We start from the raw sequence: 21765 nt of genomic DNA on the forward strand, positions 1-21765 counted from the left end.
AACACTTTTTAAACGTGTCACAGTGTTTAGATTATAAACAGAAGAACATGTTTAATCGCCTGTAACACTTTTTAAACACATAAACGTGTTTAGTTTTTACAATCAAAGTCAGTCATATTATAGGTGTTTAGAATTCGAACACTAGGTGTTCTCGTGAGGTGTTTGAGTGAACTCGTGTTCTACTGTATTTTATGACCATTAATAAACATTTGGCATTTTATTATTACACACATGGTGTTTAGGTTTAAACGCGTCACATGTTCCAGGGATTTACAGTGTAGTTTTAGTCGTTGTCTCTTGAATAGTTTTCACTTAGTTTTAGTCACATTTTAGTCACCTGGAAATGTTCTAGTGTTTAGTCTAGTTTTAGTCGACTAAATGTCATACGATTTTAGTCGACTAAATCAACTGTAGATTTAGTCGACTAAAATGTGTTTTGACAGGCCTTGATGTCGTTGTAATGACATATTTTACACTTTGGTTGCATGCTGAATGTTAATTTTTTTTTAACCCAGCATAAAACTGGATCTCTTGTCCACTAGTCCCTTACTAACATTTTAGTCTAGTTTGTATTTGTTGACGAAATTGTCAGTAGCCTATATTTAGTTTTAGTCGTCATAGATTTGTTTTTATTTAGTTTTAGTCAGTGAAAAAAGGTAGTCGACAAACATTTTTCGTCTTAGTTTTAGTCGACGAAAACAACACTGATGGGAAGCACCTGGAACCCCCTCAAGGCCCACATGGTTGAAAACCACTGAATCATTGGAATACAAATCCTATAAACAAGTGATAAAAAACAAATAATAATAAAAATCTGTTTCATATTCCTCCCCTAAACCCTCTCTCTGCTCGGCAAGGGGCAAAAAAAAGTAACCTAGGATTTATGTTTTGGTGTTTGCTGCGTCACATCCGCTCCCGGCCTACCAACAGTCCAATGAGCAGACCGCACTACCGCGTTGCGTCACATCCGCTCCCTCGCGCAGGCAGGGTTAATGGAGGAACTATGAGATAGTTCCACACACAGTAACGTCATCCCGCTGGGAACCGCTTATTGACAGGTAATTAACACGTTTAATGACTTATAGCCGTATTATTCCGTTAGTTTAGACTGTGTGAGATCAATCATCACATTATTTTATATTTTATAAATGACTACAGCCATGCACTGAGGGGGGGGAGGGGGAGGAAGGGGGGGGGGACAGGACAGTTCCAGGAAGTTCTACAATATTCTAATAGTTCTATTTGAAGAGACACTTTGAGAGGTTTTTGGGGTCATTCATTATAAATAAATCAGTTTGCAGTGTGTGTGTGTGTGTGTGTGTGTGTGTGTGTGTGTGTGTGTGTGTGTGTGTGTGTGTGTGTGTGTGTGTGTGTGTGTGTGTGTGTGTGTGTGTGTGTGTGTGTGTGTGTGTGTGTGTGCGTGCGTGTGTGTGTGTGTGTGTCTCAATTCAAAGGGCCTTTATTGACACAAGATTTGCCAAAATCAAACGTGGAACAGAACAAACAAAACCATTTAAATGTGGGGTAAAGAAAAAAAATAAATATATAGGCCTATATATAAATATAAATAAAACATTTATATGATACATTTTATATTTGTATTTATATTTTGAGAAACGTGTACTTTCTACATCTCAGACTCGGAAGCAATTCTACTTTTTATCATCTTGTGTTCTTTTGTTAGGGTTACTATATAGTTACACATTTAGATTAATGCAAAAGTAATCCAAGATTTAGAGTCTAAATAATTTCACCCTCCTCCCTATCTAAGCAGTGTTGTTTTCGTCGACTAAAACTAAGACGAAAAATGTTCGTCGACTACCTTTTTCCACTGACTAAAACAAAAAAAAACTAAATAAAAACGAATATATGATGACTAAAACTAAGACTAAATATACTGACAATTTCGTAAAAAAATAAAAACTAGACTAAAATGTTAGGAAGGGACTAGTGGACAAGAGATCCAGTTATATGCTGGGTTGCATGCTGAAAATAGCAGATATACAATCTCACAACGATTGTATATCTGCTATTTTCAGCATGCAACCAAAGTGTAAAATATGTCATTACAACGACATCAAGGCCTGTCAAAACACATTTTAGTTGACTAAATCAACTGTAGATTCAGTCGACTAAAATCTCATGACATTTAGTCGACTAAAACTAGACTAAACACTAGAACATTTCCAGGTGACTAAAATGTGACTAGGACTAAGTGAAAACTATTCAGGAGACTAAGACTAAAACTATGACTAAAACTAAAATAGAAATTTGCTGCCAAAAACAACACCGTATCTGAGTATTGGACAGTATTAGGATGTTGATATTGATTAATCATCTTTAGGGCCCCAAATCACACCGTAGAAAGCATGAGTGTCTATTTCAAACAGAATGTGTTTTTTGACCGGGGGGGGGGGGGGGGGGTCATATTTTGACAGCATAAACTGCCTGTCATTATTTCCCCTTTATTCCAAAGCATTGTTATGTGCCCCAATCAGATCGCGTCACGGTGTGATTGACAGGCGTGGTGCTCCAATCAGATCGCGTCATGGTGGGCTGCTCGGCCAATGGCTGCAGCAACCGCTGGGAGCAGAAGGTGAGGATGTACGGCTTCCCCACGGACGGCGAACGCAGGAAGACGTGGCTGATCAGAGCCCGTCGGGACGACTTCTCCCCCTCCCCCACCCAGAAGTACAACAACTACAAGCTCTGTGAGGTAAGGACTACAACACCCACAACCACCCAGAACTACAACACCCACCCACCCAGAAATACAACAACTACAAGCTGTGTGAGGTAAAGACTACAACACCCAGAAGTACAACAACTACAAGCTGTGTGAGGTAAGGACTACAACACCCAGAACCACCCAGAACTACAACACCCACAACCACCCAGAAGTACAACAACTACAAGCTGTGTGAGGTAAGGACTACAACACCCAGAAGTACAACTACAAGCTGTGTGAGGTAAGGACTACAACACCCATAAATACAACAACTACAAGCTCTGTGAGGTAAGGACTACAACACCCAGAAATACAACAACTACAAGCTGTGTGAGGTAAGGACTACAACACCCAGAAATACAACAACTACAAGCTCTGTGAGGTAAGGACTACAACACCCACAACCACCCAGAACCATGGTCTAACAGAAGTGTTTCTGTGTTCCAGGCCCATTTCGAGGCGGACCAGTTCTGCTTCACCAGGAAGGGCCGTAAGAAGCTGCGTAGCGACGCCGTGCCCAGCGTCTTCGCCCACCGCCCCGCGGCCCGCCGCCACGCCCCCCCGCCCGCCGCCCCGCCCCCACGGCACACACTGGCCCAGATCTGCTCCGAACACACCTACAGCGCCAGGAGGGACCAAGGCACGTTTCTGATTGGATGTCTGGGCTGTCAATCAGATAATAGGACCTTTCTCATTGGATGTATGGGGCTGTCAATCAGATAGGACTTTACTGTGTGGATGTATGGGGCTGTCAATCAGATAGGACCTTTCTCATTGGATGTATGGGGCTGTCAATCAGATAGGACATTTCTCATTGGATGTATGGGGCTGTCAATCAGATAGGACTTTTCTCATTGGATGACGGCCAAGCCAGAAAGTAGTTTTTCTTCCACTCAGTCAGTAGGCATTATCGCATAGCGTCGCAGTCCCTCCCCCTACCAGGGCCCAGTCCCGCCCCTACCAGGGCCCAGTCCCGCCCCTACCAGGGCCCAGGAAATGATTTTCCTCATAGACCTTACAAAAAGTATTTATTTATTTTAAAGACCTTTTAAGCGTCGTACAAAGCCAACCCGAGTTGTGACAAATCATGACAACAAACACCATTTTTTGGGCAGAACAGAAAATAATTAGAAAGACACTTTTTTGTTGTTGTTTTTCTTCTTTGTAATTATCTGTTTGGTCCAAAATATTGTGTTTGTTGTCGTGAGTTGTCACGACTCGAGTTGGCTTTGTCCGCGGCGTAAACGTCTTTAAATAAATACCTTTTGGAAATGCCTATTTGGGAAAACGCATTGGGAATCATTTCCTGGGCCTGGCGTCGTCATGAAAGGGGGCGGGACTGGGCCTGGCGTCGTCATGAAAGGGGGCGGGACTAGTGCGACGCTCTATAACTTCCAGATATAATGATGATGATGATTATGATGAAAATGATTAACATGCGCCATGCCTTCTCCTTCCAGCTCCAGTATTAAACCCCCCCGCTCCACAACACAACAAGATGGATTTCTTTTCCATGCTTAAAATGCACGGTAAGACTCATCATCACAGTGACATCACAATGACATCACAGTGACATCACAATGACATGCCACAAATGCCCCCTTTTTCTCTGCTTCTGTGTTCGCTTCTTGGTTTCTGTGGAGACACCGATAAACCCCTTATCCCTACACCTCTAAACCCCTTATCCCTAAACTTCTAAACCCCTTATCCCTACACTTCTAAACCCCTTATCCCTAAACTTCTAAACCCCTTATCCCTACACTTCTAAACCCCTTATCCCTAAACTTCTTAGACTTTTTTCGACACGTTGTGATCTTGTATTCTGTGGAATGCACTTCCCATTGCAGTCAGAACTGCAGCATCACTCCCAATCTTCCACCGTAGTCTGAAAACCCACCTTTTCAGACTCCATCATGGCCCATAGCACTTACCCTAACCCCTTAGATAGCATTTCTGTTGGCTTAGATAGCATTTGATACAGACTTATAGCATTTTATGTAGACAGCACTATAATTGCATTGTATGTAGTCATAGCACGCCATAGTACATATGTATAGCATAGTAGTATAGATGTATAGTTTATATGTATAGCTTCATTATATAGATATTCCACTGTTACTTTCTTAGCTTACGCATGTTTCATGATAAATGTTTTTATGTGATGTATTCCCATGCTTTTGTTCTTGCTTAATGTAAATCGCTCTGGATTAAGAGCGTCTGCTAAATGCCTAAATTGTAAATTGTAAATTGTAGACTGGCCATTTGAACTATTCAAAAATATTTGCAAAATAGTAAAAAAAAAAAAAGGCAAAGAAGTTTAGGGATAAGGGGTTTAGCGGTGACGGAAATGGAGCTCATGTTCTATTCAACTGACAATAAGTGGAGAACTTAGAGTCCAAAAAAACAAACATTACGTTTTTTTACAAAGCGCTAATGAATTATTCAATCAATCAACTAATTAATGTTCATTGTGAGCGGTGAGATGACCTACGAGCTTGTAGGTCTGCTATTTTTGAAAAATCGAAGAACGACTGACATTTTTTAGAATCTGATCTCAGGTCAGAATGGGTTCATCAGACCAGTGTGTGTCCAGTGGAAACCTCGTATGAATCTGATCTCAGGTCAGAATGGGTTAAACACTGAGCCTATTATTGTTCTCCCACAGCCATAGACATCGTACAGTTCCAAGTACAGGAAGACGTCATGAGAGGTAATTATAAAACAATTAATATATAGAGCTATTTAACACTGTTACTGAACACACTCTATGATTACTCAATGATTACTGTCACAATATAGAGCTATTTAACACTGTTACTGAACACACTCTATAGCAATGATTACTGCCACAATATAGAGCTATTTAACACTGTTACTGAACACACTCTATGATTACTCAATGATTACTGTCACAATATAGAGCTATTTAACACTGTTACTGAACACACTCTATAGCAATGATTACTGCCACAATATAGAGCTATTTAACACTGTTACTGAACACACTCTATAGCAATGATTACTGCCACAATATAGAGCTATTTAACACTGTTACTGAACACACTCTATGATTACTCAATGATTACTGTCACAATATAGAGCTATTTAACACTGTTACTGAACACACTCTATAGCAATGATTACTGCCACAATATAGAGCTATTTAACACTGTTACTGAACACACTCTATGATTACTCAATGATTACTGTCACAATATAGAGCTATTTAACACTGTTACTGAACACACTCTATAGCAATGATTACTGCCACAATATAGAGCTATTTAACACTGTTACTGAACACACTCTATAGCAATGATTACTGCCACAATATAGAGCTATTTAACACTGTTACTGAACACACTCTATGATTACTCAATGATTACTGTCACAATATAGAGCTATTTAACACTGTTACTGAACACACTCTATAGCAATGATTACTGTCACAATATAGAGCTATTTAACACTGTTACTGAACACACTATATGATTACTCAATGATTACTGTCACAATATAGAGCTATTTAACACTGTTACTGAACACACTCTATAGCAATGATTACTGTCACAATATAGAGCTATTTAACACTGTTACTGAACACACTCTATGATTACTCAATGATTACTGTCACAATATAGAGCTATTTAACACTGTTACTGAACACACTCTATAGCAATGATTACGGTCACAATATAGAGCTATTTAACACTGTTACTGAACACACTCTATAGCAATGATTACTGTCACAATATAGAGCTATTTAACACTGTTACTGAACACACTCTATAGCAATGATTACTGTCACAATATAGAGCTATTTAACACTGTTACTGAACACACTATAGCAATGATTACTGTCACAATATAGAGCTATTTAACACTGTTACTGAACACACTCTATAGCAATGATTACTGTCACAATATAGAGCTATTTAACACTGTTACTGAACACACTCTATAGCAATGATTACTGTCACAATATAGAGCTATTTAACACTGTTACTGAACACACTCTATAGCAATGATTACTGCCACAATATAGAGCTATTTAACACTGTTACTGAACACACTCTATAGCAATGATTACTGTCATAATATAGAGCTATTTAACACTGTTACTGAACACACTCTATAGCAATGATTACTGTCACAATATAGAGCTATTTAACACTGTTACTGAACACACTCTATAGCAATGATTACTGTCACAATATAGAGCTATTTAACACTGTTACTGAACACACTCTATAGCAATGATTACTGTCACAATATAGAGCTATTTAACACTGTTACTGAACACACTCTATAGCAATGATTACTGTCACAATATAGAGCTATTTAACACTGTTACTGAACACACTCTATAGCAATGATTACTGTCACAATATAGAGCTATTTAACACTGTTACTGAACACACTCTATAGCAATGATTACTGTCACAATATAGAGCTATTTAACACTGTTACTGAACACACTCTATAGCAATGATTACTGTCACACTATAGAGCTATTTAACACTGTTACTGAACACACTCTATATCAATGATTACTGTCACAATATAGAGCTATTTAACACTGTTACTGAACACACTCTATAGCAATGATTACTGTCACAATATAGAGCTATTTAACACTGTTACTGAACACACTCTATAGCAATGATTACTGCCACAATATAGAGCTATTTAACACTGTTACTGAACACACTCTATAGCAATGATTACTGTCACAATATAGAGCTATTTAACACTGTTACTGAACACACTCTATAGCAATGATTACTGTCACAATATAGAGCTATTTAACACTGTTACTGAACACACTCTATAGCAATGATTACTGTCACAATATAGAGCTATTTAACAGTGTTACTGAACACACTCTATAGCAATGATTACTGCCACAATATAGAGCTATTTAACACTGTTACTGAACACACTCTATAGCAATGATTACTGTCACAATATAGAGCTATTTAACACTGTTACTGAACACACTCTATAGCAATGATTACTGTCACAATATAGAGCTATTTAACACTGTTACTGAACACACTCTATAGCAATGATTACTGTCACAATATTGAGCTATTTAACACTGTTACCGAACACACTCTATAGCAATGATTACTGCCACAATATAGAGCTATTTAACACTGTTACTGAACACACTCTATAGCAATGATTACTGTCACAATATAGAGCTATTTAACACTGTTACTGAACACACTCTATAGCAATGATTACTGTCACAATATAGAGCTATTTAACACTGTTACTGAACACACTCTATAGCAATGATTACTGTCACAATATTGAGCTATTTAACACTGTTACCGAACACACTCTATAGCAATGATTACTGCCACAATATAGAGCTATTTAACACTGTTACTGAACACACTCTATAGCAATGATTACTGTCACAATATAGAGCTATTTAACACTGTTACTGAACACACTCTATAGCAATGATTACTGTCACAATATAGAGCTATTTAACACTGTTACTGAACACACTCTATAGCAATGATTACTGTCACAATATAGAGCTATTTAACACTGTTACTGAACACACTCTATAGCAATGATTACTGTCACAATATAGAGCTATTTAACACTGTTACTGAACACACTCTATAGCAATGATTACTGTCACAATATAGAGCTATTTAACACTGTTACTGAACACACTCTATAGCAATGATTACTGTCACAATATAGAGCTATTTAACACTGTTACTGAACACACTCTATAGCAATGCTTACTGTCACAATATAGAGCTATTTAACACTGTTACTGAACACACTCTATAGCAATGATTACTGTCACAATATAGAGCTATTTAACACTGTTACTGAACACACACTATAGCAATGATTACTGTCACAATATAGAGCTATTTAACACTGTTACTGAACACACTCTATAGCAATGATTACTGTCACAATATAGAGCTATTTAACACTGTTACTGAACACACTCTATAGCAATGATTACTGTCACAATATAGAGCTATTTAACACTGTTACTGAACACACTCTATAGCAATGATTACTGTCACAATATAGAGCTATTTAACACTGTTACTGAACACACTCTATAGCAATGATTACTGTCACAATATAGAGCTATTTAACACTGTTACTGAACACACTCTATAGCAATGATTACTGTCACAATATAGAGCTATTTAACACTGTTACTGAACACACTCTATAGCAATGATTACTGTCACAATATTGAGCTATTTAACACTGTTACTGAACACACACTCTATAGCAATGATTACTGTCACAATATAGAGCTATTTAACACTGTTACTGAACACACTCTATAGCAATGATTACTGTCACAATATAGAGCTATTTAACACTGTTACTGAACACACTCTATAGCAATGATTACTGTCACAATATAGAGCTATTTAACACTGTTACTGAACACACTCTATAGCAATGATTACTGTCACAATATAGAGCTATTTAACACTGTTACTGAACACACTCTATAGCAATGATTACTGTCACAATATAGAGCTATTTAACACTGTTACTGAACACACTCTATAGCAATGATTACTGTCACAATATAGAGCTATTTAACCCATTCTGGACGGGAACCCCTTTTGGTGTTTTAACTAAGCATCATGTTATGCTTTAGCTATTGAAAAATAGCAGATCTACAAGCTCATGGCGCGCCACCGAGTGGCGCGCTACGAGCTTGTAGATCTGCCATTTTATTTTTAAATGGTGAACATGCTGTAACTGTTTAACCAAACGACAACACATCACTGCTCTACTTTCAACCTCACGTTTTTGGCTGATCAAACAAAGTGTCAGAGCTCGGGCAAACGCCGTTCGAACCCGGCCAATCGCAGCGGGAGCCAGTGTCCCCGGTTGGCCAATCGGAACGTGAGCCAGACTCTCCGCCCGGCAGTGCGACGGCGTCTGCTTGTCAAAGTCCAGAGAGAGAGACTCAGCCTGACAGCGACATGTCTGTAAGTTTATCATTATCATTATTATGATTATTAACATCCTTACTTTAAATCCTGACAGCGACATGTCTGTAAGTTTATCATTATCATTATTATTATGATTAATCAGATCAGTGTGTGTGTGTCCAGTGGAAACCTCGTATGAATCTGATCTCAGGTCAGAATGGGTTAATCAGATCAGTGTGTGTGTTCAGTGGAAACCTCGTATGAATCTGATCTCAGGTCAGAATGGGTTAATCAGATCAGTGTGTGTCCAGTGGAAACCTCGTATGAATCTGATCTCAGGTCAGAATGGGTTAATCAGATCAGTGTGTGTCCAGTGGAAACCTCGTATGAATCTGATCTCAGGTCAGAATGGGTTAACATCCTTACTTTAAATCCTGACCGTTTTCTGAAAAACCTCACGTTTCTGTGTCAGTGGGTGCTCAACCTTTTTCATGTCAAGGACCCCCAGAATTATCTGTAATCGGCCGCCGACCCCCATCTGAAAATATGTTGTTCCAGAGACACCCCCCCCCCCCCCCCCAGAAGCAAAGATTTGAGTTAAAAACATTTGCTCTGAAAGGATATATATATTCAAAGATTTTCGCCACATTTTCAAGATGAGTTGATCAAATAGGGGACTGGGGACCACCTGGGACCCCCTCCTCACTGGGGACCACCTGGGACCCCCTCCTCACTGGTTGAGAAGCAGCTCAGGACCAGAGCCATCTAATAGAAGAGTTGCGACATTGAGGGGGCAGAAACCGAGAGCGCTGTTGTGCATGCAGTCTGAACTGAGACAAGCTGCAGTTGGAAATACATTGTTTTCAACGAGGGCGGCGCAAATAAGAGCTATTTTAAGCACGTGTGCAACATGACAACTGTTTTAAAGTATTGTACAGTAACAACTAAAGTCTATTTAATGTTTATGTTGTACTATTACTACAAAACAATCTAAAATAAAGGGATTTAAGATCATTAAAGCTGGGCTGTTGCCCTGCGAGTCCAATGAATGTCTGCCTACTTCCGGTCCAGGACTTGTCCCAGTTGGTTGTCCCCCATTCTCAATAGAAGTCTATGTAGGAGGGGCACGGTGGCACAGTTGGTAGTGCTGTCGCCTCACAGCTAGAAGGTCCTGGGTTCGATTCCCGCTCGGGACGCTGTGGGCACTGGCGGCGTGTTCCCTCCTCCGCGTCATCAGTGCCCATACCCGAAGGCGGGGGTTGGCAAAAGGGCCTTTCTGTGTGGAGTTTGCATGTTCTCCCCGTGTCCCCTAGGGTAGGTACCCTCACATGTTCTCCCCGTGTCCCCTAGGGTAGATACCCTCACATGTTCTCCCCGTGTCCCCTAGGGTAGGTACCCTCACAAAAACATGCACTAATCCTGGTCTCTATGAACTGCCTCCCCCTGGCCAGTCGGGGCGCCTGATGGAGGGGAAAGGAACTGGTCGGAATAACGTGTCCCTTCCACGCGCTACGTCCGGCCGGGGAAATTCCCCTCTGTCAGGTGAAAAGAAGCAGCTTGGACTCCTCATGCATAGAAGGAGGCATGAGGTCAGTCCGCTGCCCCCCCCAGGTTGGCAGAGGAAGTGTAGCGCCCAGGATTACATTAGATAATTGGCACTGGGTGAAAAAGAAAAACTGGGTTACAAAATCGTGGGATAGAAATTTAAAAGTTAATGTGTAGGAGAGCCTCCATTGGACTGAAGCCAGTAGAAGTCTATGTAGGAGAGCCTCCATTGGACTGAAGCCAATAGAAGTCTATGTAGGAGAGCTTCCATTGGACTGAAGCCAATAGAAGTCTATGTAGGAGAGCCTCCATTGGACTGAAGCCAATAGAAGTCTATGTAGGAGAGCCTCCATTGGACTGAAGCCAATAGAAGTCTATGTAGGAGAGCCTCCATTGGACTGAAGCCAATAGAGGTCTATGTAGGAGAGCCTCCATTGGACTGAAGCAAATAGAAGTCTATGTAGGAGAGCCTCCATTGGACTGAAGCCAGTAGAAGTCTATGTAGGAGAGCCTCCATTGGACTGAAGCCAATAGAAGTCTATGTAGGAGAGCCTCCATTGGACTGAAGCCGATAGAAGTCTATGTAGGAGAGCCTCCATTGGACTGAAGCCAATAGAGGTCTATGTAGGAGAGCCTCCATTGGACTGAAGCCAATAGAAGTCTATGTAGGAGAGCCTCCATTGGACTGAAGCCGATAGAAGTCTATGTAGGAGAGCCTCCGTTGGACTGAAGCCAATAGAAGTCTATGTAGGAGAGCCTCCGTTGGACTGAAGCCAATAGAAGTCTATGTAGGAGAGCCTCCATTGGACTGAAGCCAATAGAAGTCTATGTAGGAGAGCCTCCATTGTACTGAAGCCAATAGAAGTCTATGTAGGAGAGCCTCCGTTGGACTGAAGCCAATAGAAGTCTATGTAGGAGAGCCTCCATTGTACTGAAGCCAATAGAAGTCTATGTAGGAGAGCCTCCATATTGGACTGAAGCCAATATAAGTCTATGTAGGAGAGCCTCCATTGGACTGAAGCCAATAGAAGTCTATATAGGAGAGCCTCCATTGGACTGAAGCCCCATGAAGTGAACCAATAGAAGTCTATGTAGGAGAGCCTCCATTGGACTGAAGCCCCATGAAGTGAACCAATAGAAGTCTATGTAGGAGAGCCTCCATTGGACTGAAGCCCCATGAAGTGAACCAATAGAAGTCTATGTAGGAGAGCTTCCATTGGACTGAAGCCAATAGAAGTCTATGTAGGAGAGCCTCCATTGGACTGAAGCCCCATGAAGTGAAGGCAGTTTGCGTAACTCTGTCTATATCTAAGGCTCTGCCCATGACTGACTGACCTGCTGTACCCTGTGTGTCCAGCAGGTGGAGATGCGTGATGCTCCAGCCGGTCTAGAAGAAGAGTATGTAGATCTGCTCACTCCTTCAGCTCTGAGCTTCCTGCAGGAGCTGGTGTGCACGTTTGACCAGGAGGTGGACCAGGTACGTGCACGCACGCATTTTATGTGTTTTCAGGACCTGACGTTGCCAGTGTATTTTATTTGTATGTGTTTTCAGGACCTGATGTTGCCAGTGCATTTAATTTGTATGTGTTTTCAGGACCTGATGTTGCCAGTGTATTTTATTTGTATGTGTTTTCAGGTCCTGACGTTGCGAGTGTCCAGGAAGGCCCACCTGGACATGACCGGCGACCTGCCAGAGTTCAGAGAGGTCATGACCTCTGACCCCAGCTGGAGGGTGAGCCCCGTGCCCCCCCGGCTGACCAGGAGACACGTGGACGTGGGCGACCTCGCCCCATGTGACACCCAGCGGCTCATCGACGGTCTGCGCTCCGCTGCACAAGGACTACAGGTACCAGCAGCCACTAGGACTACAGGTACCATCAGTCACTAGGACTACAGGTACCATCAGTCACTAGGACTACAGGTACCATCAGTCACTAGGACTACATGTACCATCAGTCACTAGGACTACAGGTACCATCAGCCACTAGGACTACAGGTACCATCAGCCACTAGGACTACAGGTACCATCAGTCACTAGGACTACAGGTACCATCAGTCACTAGGACTACAGGTACCATCAGTCACTATGACTACATAAACCATCAGTCACCTGCACTATAGAACTACAGGTACCATCAGTCACCTGCACGATAGAACTACAGGTACCATCAGCCACTAGGACTACAGGTACCATCAGTAGGACTACAGGTACCAGCAGTCACTAGGACTACAGGTACCATCAGTCACTAGGACTACAGGTACCATCAGTCACTAGGACTACAGGTACCATCAGTCACTAGGACTACAGGTACCATCAGCCACTAGGACTACAGGTACCATCAGTCACTAGTGGGACTACAGGTACCATCAGCCACTAGGACTACAGGTACCATCAGCCACCTGGGGACACATTTAGAGGTGGGACAGTGTAACGGTGGTAAACGTCCTCTCTCTCTCTCTCATCAGATTGACTTTGACGACGGAAACTGTCCGACATACCACAACCAGATCAAAGGCCTCCACAACGTCTGCAAGGCTGTCAATGGACAGCTCCCTGGTGAGGCCCCTCCCATCACACTATCACTCCTTATATGGACATAGGCCCCTCCCATTCTAACGTTATCACTCCTTATATGGACATAGGCCCCTCCCTCCCATCCTAACATTATCACTCCTTATATGAACATAGGCCCCTCCCATCCTAACGTTATCACTCCTTATATGGACATAGGCCCCTCCCATTCTAACATTATCACTCCTTATATGGACATAGGCCCCTCCCATCCTAACGTTATCAATCCTTATATGGACATAGGCCCCTCCCTCCCATTCTAACAGTATCACTCCTTATATGGACATAGGCCCCTCCCATTCTAACGTTATCAATCCTTATATGGACATAGGCCCCTCCCTCCCATTCTAACAGTATCACTCCTTATATGGACATAGGCCTCTCCCATCCTAACGTTAACACTCCTTATATGGACAGAAGCTCCTCCCATTCTAACATTATCAATCCTTATATGGACATAGGCCCCTCCCTCCCATTCTAACAGTATCACTCCTTATATGGACATAGGCCACTGCTTATATGGACAGAGGCTCCTCCCATTCTAACGTTAACACTCCTTATATGGACATAGGCCCCTCCCATTCTAACACTTATCACTCCTTATATGGACAGAGGCTCCTCCCATTCAGCAGGCTCCTGTGCTGATGCTCCGCCCACGTGCCTGGAACATGGTGGAACACAATATGATGGTAACGCACGCGCACACACACACACACACACACACACACACACACACACACACACACACACACACACACACACACACACACACGTGTGTGCACGCACGTACACATAATTCGACACGAAAAATAAATGTTTTCAAGATTAGACTTGTTCCATACAGTACCTACAGAGTGCTACTGGTGAAATATTAATAACTCTGTCTGGAATTAATATTAGATTGTAATTACAATTGGATGGTAAGAATATCCCAGACATTGTGTGTTTCTGTGTCTTTGTCTGTGCGTGTGTGTGTGCGTGTGTGCGTGTGTGTGTGTGTGTCTGTGTGTATGTGTGTGTGTGTGTGTGTGTGTCTGTGCGTGTGTGTGTGTGTGTGCGTGTGTGTGTGTGCGCGTGCGTGTGTGTGTGTGTGTGTGTGTCTAGGTGAACGGTAAGGAGGTTCCAGGTCCTCTGTTCGACTTCGGTCTGCTGATGTTCCACTGTGGCAGGAAACTGTTCCACCAGCAGAGTGGACCCTTCTTCTACCTGTCCAAGGTACGCACGCACGCACGCACGCACGCACGCACGCACGCACGCATGCACGCACGCACGCACGAACGCACGCACGCACACATACTGTAATTCATAAATATCTTCCTTGGACTATCTTAAAATCCTCTCCTCTCCTCTCCTCTCCTCTCCTCTCCTCTCCTCTCCTCTCCTCTCCTCTCCTCTCCTCTCTGTGTTCTGATTGGCTGACAGGTGGAGAGTTACCATGAAGCTAGGTTGTGGAACAACATCTTTGTTTGGACTCAAGATAAGGTTGGTTTAATTTGTTACACAATTACAATTTACAGTGTAGGCGTTTATCGGACGCTCTTAATGCAGAGATTTACAGTAAGCAAGAACAAAAAGCATGGCATACATTAAATACACAAAGAATTGTCATCATGAATCACACCTAAGCTAAGAACAGTGGAATATCTATATAATGAAACTATACACATGTATACTATAGAGTGCTATGTCTACATAAAATGCTATCTACGTTCTATAAATTTAGTCTTTGCATGGGTAGGGGAGGGGCTACGGGAGTCTGAAGAGGTGGGTTTTCAGAATAAGATGGAGTCTGAAGAGGTGGGTTTTCAGAATAAGATGGAGTCTGAAGAGGTGGGTTTTCAGAATAAGATGGAGTCTGAAGAGGTGGGTTTTCAAAATAAGATGGAGTCTGAAGAGGTGGGTTTTCAGAATAAGATGGAGTCTGAAGAGGTGGGTTTTCAGAATAAGATGGAGTCTGAAGAGGTGGGTTTTCAGAATAAGATGGAGTCTGTAGAGGTGGGTTTTCAGAATAAGATGGAGTCTGAAGAGGTGGGTTTTCAGAATAAGATGGAGTCTGAAGAGGTGGGTTTTCAGAATAAGATGGAGTCTGTAGAGGTGGGTTTTCAGAATAAGATGGAGTCTGAAGAGGTGGGTTTTCAAAATAAGATGGAGTCTGTAGAGGTGGGTTTTCAGAATAAGATGGAGTCTGAAGAGGTGGGTTTTCAGAATAAGATGGAGTCTGAAGAGGTGGGTTTTCAGAATAAGATGGAGTCTGTAGAGGTGGGTTTTCAGAATAAGATGGAGTCTGAAGAGGTGGGTTTTCAGAATAAGATGGAGTCTGTAGAGGTGGGTTTTCAGAATAAGATGGAGTCTGAAGAGGTGGGTTTTCAGAATAAGATGGAGTCTGTAGAGGTGGGTTTTCAGAATAAGATGGAGTCTGAAGAGGTGGGTTTTCAGAATAAGATGGAGTCTGAAGAGGTGGGTTTTCAGAATAAGATGGAGTCTGAAGAGGTGGGTTTTCAAAATAAGATGGAGTCTGTAGAGGTGGGTTTTCAGAATAAGATGGAGTCTGAAGAGGTGGGTTTTCAGAATAAGATGGAGTCTGTAGAGGTGGGTTTTCAGAATAAGATGGAGTCTGAAGAGGTGGGTTTTCAGAATAAGATGGAGTCTGAAGAGGTGGGTTTTCAGAATAAGATGGAGTCTGTAGAGGTGGGTTTTCAGAATAAGATGGAGTCTGTAGAGGTGGGTTTTCAGAATAAGATGGAGTCTGAAGAGGTGGGTTTTCAGAATAAGATGGAGTCTGAAGAGGTGGGTTTTCAGAATAAGATGGAGTCTGAAGAGGTGGGTTTTCAAAATAAGATGGAGTCTGAAGAGGTGGGTTTTCAGAATAAGATGGAGTCTGTAGAGGTGGGTTTTCAGAATAAGATGGAGTCTGTAGAGGTGGGTTTTCAGAATAAGATGGAGTCTGAAGAGGTGGGTTTTCAGAATAAGATGGAGTCTGTAGAGGTGGGTTTTCAGAATAAGATGGAGTCTGAAGAGGTGGGTTTTCAGAATAAGATGGAGTCTGAAGAGGTGGGTTTTCAGAATAAGATGGAGTCTGAAGAGGTGGGTTTTCAGAATAAGATGGAGTCTGAAGAGGTGGGTTTTCAGACTAGGGTTACTCCTCACCAACACTGCATGCACTAGATAAGGTTGCTTTGTAAACAAACACATATACAGATACAGTCTGAGGTCAAGACATTGTATTCATATTTTCTGATCTGGTCTGGAATGGAAACAACGTTAGTTTACATCATCAGGTTGACCTCTGTGGAAAGCCTGGTGACACCAAGGTTACACACAATCACCGATTTATTATTAGTAACATTTAGTGCCGGAAGTGCATCAAAATAGAAGCTCCGGGGTGCCAGAGTTGTCTGATCGCTTTTACTCTGAAAGCCATGAACCGGAAACACTTTCCTAAAAAAGTTGACTTTACTAAGTGACCTCACATCCCCGATCATCTTAATTTATTGTTTTACGCTCCAAAAAGCGTTCATATTTTGCGGGAGAGACGGATGAGGAGCAGAAATGAAGCGCCAGCATATCGATCCGTTCATCACCACGGAGAGCGCCCTGGATTAGGAGATACGAGACATTCTTTCCGCCGCGCTAACATGGGAGTCAATGACAAGCTAATAGTTGCACAGAGCGTTAGCATACGGCAAGCGAAAAGCGAAATGCCAAAAAAAAAAAAAAAAAAATTCTGAATATTCTTATCTCGCCCCGCGTCTCTAGGACGTCGCTAGGACGTCCACAGACGTCGTAGGCACTAATTTTTCGGCATCCTTATGACGGTCTCACACGTCGTATGAACTGAAACGGTTAGTAAGCTTTATTTTATACTATGTCGCACAAAGTTGTAATAAAATAGCATTGTAATACCATAGCGCTGTGTGTGTGTGTGTGTGTGTGTGTGTGTGTGTGTGTGTGTGTGTGTGTGTGTGTGTGCGTAGCTGGGTCTTCCCCAGGGGACCATCAAAGCCACGGTGCTCATAGAGAACGTCCTAGCGGCGTTCGAGATGGAGCAGATCCTGTTTGAGTTGAAGGAACATTCAGCAGGACTGAACTGTGGCATCTGGGACTACTCCGCCTCCTTTATCAACAAGTTTGGTGAGTCTGGAGAACCACTGACACATAGAACCACTGACACATAGAACCACTGACACATAGAACCACTGACACATAGAACCACTGACATATAGAACCACTGACACATAGAACCACTGACACATAGAACCACTGACACATAGAACCACTGACACATAGAACCACTGACACATAGAACCACTGACACATAGAACCACTGACACATAGAACCACTGACATATAGAACCACTGACATATAGAACCACTGACACATAGAACCACTGACACATAGAACCACTGACATATAGAACCACTGACACATAGAACCACTGACATATAGAAACGTGAGGTTTTTCTGAAAACGGTCCTGATTTAGAAGACATTTAGTAGAATCTGGCCTCAGGTGTAAACATAGAGTACTAAAAGGATAGAGATGGAACGTTCGTCCACCTCCATGAAAGTGCTGCAGTTCCGCTTTGCGTCAGTAGGTGGTGGCAGCGTCAGCGTTGGATTAGCCTCACTGGGGGTAAAAAACGGGTTCAAACGGTATACGTTGTGTTGTTGTTGTTCCAGGTCAGAGGTCGTCGTTCGTTCTCCCGGACCGCAGCAAGTACGTCAACATGCAGAAGCACTTCCTGGCGTCCTACATGGACCTCCTGGTGCAGACCTGCCACCGGAGAGGGGCTCTGGCCACGGGGGGCATGGCCGCCACGCTGATGCCCACAGAGGCAGACAGCACCACCTACAGGACACTGCTGGACACTGTCACCAGGTAGGACGCCCCTGACCTGAGATCAGATTAAAAAAAATGTTCTTCTACATCCTGACGGTTTTCTGAAAAAGCCATGTTTCTATTTCAGTCGTTCTTCGGGTTTAAAACAAATAGCAGACCTGCTATTTTTCAATAGCTAAAGCATAACATAATGCTAACTCCTAAAGGGGTTCCCGCCCCAAAATGGGTTAAATGTATATTCAGTGATTTCACTTAATTCAAATATCACTTATTTTTTTGTTTTGTTGTGATAATCCTCCCTACTATAGAGTGTGCTGACCATATAAGGAGTTCCTCCCTGTCCCCAGTTAACCCCTGGGGGTCAAAAAACCTTAGGTTTCGTTTTTGACTCTCTATCCTGATTGGACGAAAGGCTGGGTCCCACAGCCAAAAACGAAACCTAAGGTTTTTTGAGTGAAATCACTGAATATACCTTTAATCCATTAAATCAGAACGCCCAGCGATTTATAGCTAGCGGAGCACATTTAGCGACAGACCGGATGTTATCCCGGATGTGGATGAAGCAGCTAAATGAAGCCAAAACACTCCTGAGGCGATCGACGACAACGGGAGGATATGATTAAGTCTACCGCGACTAGCGACTAGCACACGATCTTTGATTAGAATCGGACGTTCTCGTCGGCTAAACAGGGGGTGGTGGGGGGGGACATTTTCGATGACGTCCCACTGGTACGAAACATCGAATGTTGCGCAGCAGGCGCTCCCAGGCTGTGGAGCGATGCGATCGGTTTTTGATATCAATAACCTCCGTCTTTTGGATAAAACTTCGTCCTGGGCGCTGGGTCTTACTAATTGAAAGGACGGTATTAATATTATAACTACCATTCATTGGGTCTTTGTCTCATTAATATTATAACTACCATTCATTGGGTCTTTGTCTCATTAATATTATAACTACCATTCATTGTGACGTCTTGGTCTTATTAATATTATAACTACCATTCATTGGGTCTTTGTCTCATTAATATTATAACTACCATTCATTGGGTCTTTGTCTCACATTTCAGACTCAAACTGCTGGAGATCAAAGCGGGTGTGGACGGTTTCATGGTGTACGACCTGAGCCTCATAGAACCTATGCAGAACGTAAGAATATTAATATTACATTATGATGAGTAAGAATATTAATATTACATTATGATGAGTAAGGCTATTAATATTACATTATGATGAGTAAGGCTATTAATATTACATTATGATGAGTAAGAATATTAATATTACATTATGATGAGTAAGAATATTAATATTACATTATGATGAGTAAGGCTATTAATATTACATTATGATGAGTAAGGCTATTAATATTACATTATGATGAGTAAGAATATTAATATTACATTATGATGAGTAAGAATATTAATATTACATTATGATGAGTAAGAATATTAATATTACATTATGATGAGTAAGAATATTAATATTACATTATGATGAGTAAGAATATTAATATTACATTATGATGAGTAAGAATATTAATATTACATTATGATGAGTAAGGCTATTAATATTACATTATGATGAGTAAGAATATTAATATTACATTATGATGAGTAAGAATATTAATATTACATTATGATGAGTAAGAATATTAATATTACATTATGATGAGTAAGAATATTAATATTACATTATGATGAGTAAGAATATTAATACTACATTATGATGAGTAAGAATATTAATATTACATTATGATGAGTAAGAATATTAATATTACATTATGATGAGTAAGACTATTAATATTACATTATGATGAGTAAGAATATTAATATTACATTATGATGAGTAAGAATATTAATATTACATTATGATGAGTAAGAATATTAATATTACATTATGATGAGTAAGACTATTAATATTACATTATGATGAGTAAGAATATTAATATTACATTATGATGAGTAAGAATATTAATATTACATTATGATGAGTAAGAATATTAATATTACATTATGATGAATAAGAATATTAATATTACATTATGATGAGTAAGAATATTAATATTACATTATGATGAGTAAGAATATTAATATTACATTATGATGAGTAAGAATATTAATATTACATTATGATGAGTAAGAATATTAATATTACATTATGATGAGTAAGAATATTAATATTACATTATGATAGAACCCATGCAGAACGTACTACGACTATTATAACAGTGAACTACAAACATGGCTGTCCTACCAGCTCTTATAACAGTGAACTACAAACATGGCTGTCCTACCAGCTCTTATAACAGTGGACTACAGCATATAATGAACTACAATCATGGCTGTCCTACCAGCTCTTATAACAGTGAACTACAAACATGGTGTGCTACCGTCTCTTATAACAGTGAACTACAGCATATAATGAACTACAATCATGGCTGTCCTACCAGCTCTTTCAGACTCACACTCGAGGAGACAACCAGCTGGATCAACTTAGAGAAGACGTCAGAGTGACCGCTGAAGACCTGCTCACCATGCCCTCGGTACCTTGTTATTATCCCATTCTGACCTGAGATCAGATTCATACGAGGTTTCCACTGGACACACACTGGTCTGATTAACCCATTCTGACCTGAGATCAGATTCATACGAGGTTTCCACTGGACACACACTGGTCTGAATAATATTACTTGTGCAAGCAGAGCGCGCAAGTAATAGTTTTGCCCGGCTCGTACGCACCGTCCCAGCAACTTGTGCCTGATTTGCTGGGACCAGATCACATGGTGTGTATATGTATAACTAGCTCTCAATGATGACGTAAGAAATACGTGGATTAAAGGACCCAATGCCAGAGTGTAATTGGTTTTCGATGGTGACGTAATGACGATATGTTTTAGTGTCGGGAGGATTAAAGGTAATGCTCCTGTGTATACATGTATGTGATCTGGCACCACTGCCGTATCAGGCACAATTTGCTGGGTCGGTGCATACGCATCAAAAGTGACAGTTTATAACGGTCGAAAGTACTTGTGCGCTCTGCTTGAGCACTAGTTGGCCATTCATGGCCTACTAGTGTGCAACAAGCAAGTATGCACTCGACAGAGTGCAGTTCTAGTTATATTATTATTATTATTATT

General features: G+C 41.3%; 2 protein-coding genes across 2 annotated transcripts in view; both read left to right on the forward strand.

The window, feature by feature from the left end:
* Positions 1-1006: 1006 nt before the first annotated feature.
* LOC310873860 (THAP domain-containing protein 2-like) lies at positions 1007-3590 on the forward strand (the record flags this gene model as incomplete). The annotated part of the gene is made up of 4 exons (XM_083786411.1): positions 1007-1058; positions 2499-2716; positions 3176-3368; positions 3568-3590. The coding sequence occupies exons 2-4, from the start codon at positions 2549-2551 to the stop codon at positions 3588-3590; spliced, it is 384 nt and encodes a 127-aa protein (XP_083642537.1). The 5' UTR covers positions 1007-1058; positions 2499-2548.
* A 602-nt stretch (positions 3591-4192) lies between these two features.
* ugl (ureidoglycolate lyase) overlaps positions 4193-21765 on the forward strand; it is a gene marked incomplete at its 3' end in the record, with an annotated part of 22467 nt that continues 4894 nt past the window's right edge. The window contains exons 1-13 of the mRNA XM_083786412.1: positions 4193-4257; positions 5394-5438; positions 9569-9732; positions 12578-12697; positions 12857-13066; positions 13687-13777; positions 14405-14481; positions 14897-15007; positions 15215-15274; positions 17767-17923; positions 18473-18671; positions 19700-19778; positions 21079-21171. Of these exons, the coding sequence (XP_083642538.1) occupies positions 4227-4257; positions 5394-5438; positions 9569-9732; positions 12578-12697; positions 12857-13066; positions 13687-13777; positions 14405-14481; positions 14897-15007; positions 15215-15274; positions 17767-17923; positions 18473-18671; positions 19700-19778; positions 21079-21171 (1437 nt within the window). The 5' untranslated portion in view covers positions 4193-4226. The remainder of the gene's footprint in view (positions 4258-5393; positions 5439-9568; positions 9733-12577; positions 12698-12856; positions 13067-13686; positions 13778-14404; positions 14482-14896; positions 15008-15214; positions 15275-17766; positions 17924-18472; positions 18672-19699; positions 19779-21078; positions 21172-21765) is intronic.

The sequence above is a fragment of the Protomyctophum parallelum genome, assembly GCF_964188405.1.
Source record: "Protomyctophum parallelum genome assembly, chromosome: 16".
NCBI lineage: Eukaryota > Metazoa > Chordata > Actinopteri > Myctophiformes > Myctophidae > Protomyctophum > Protomyctophum parallelum.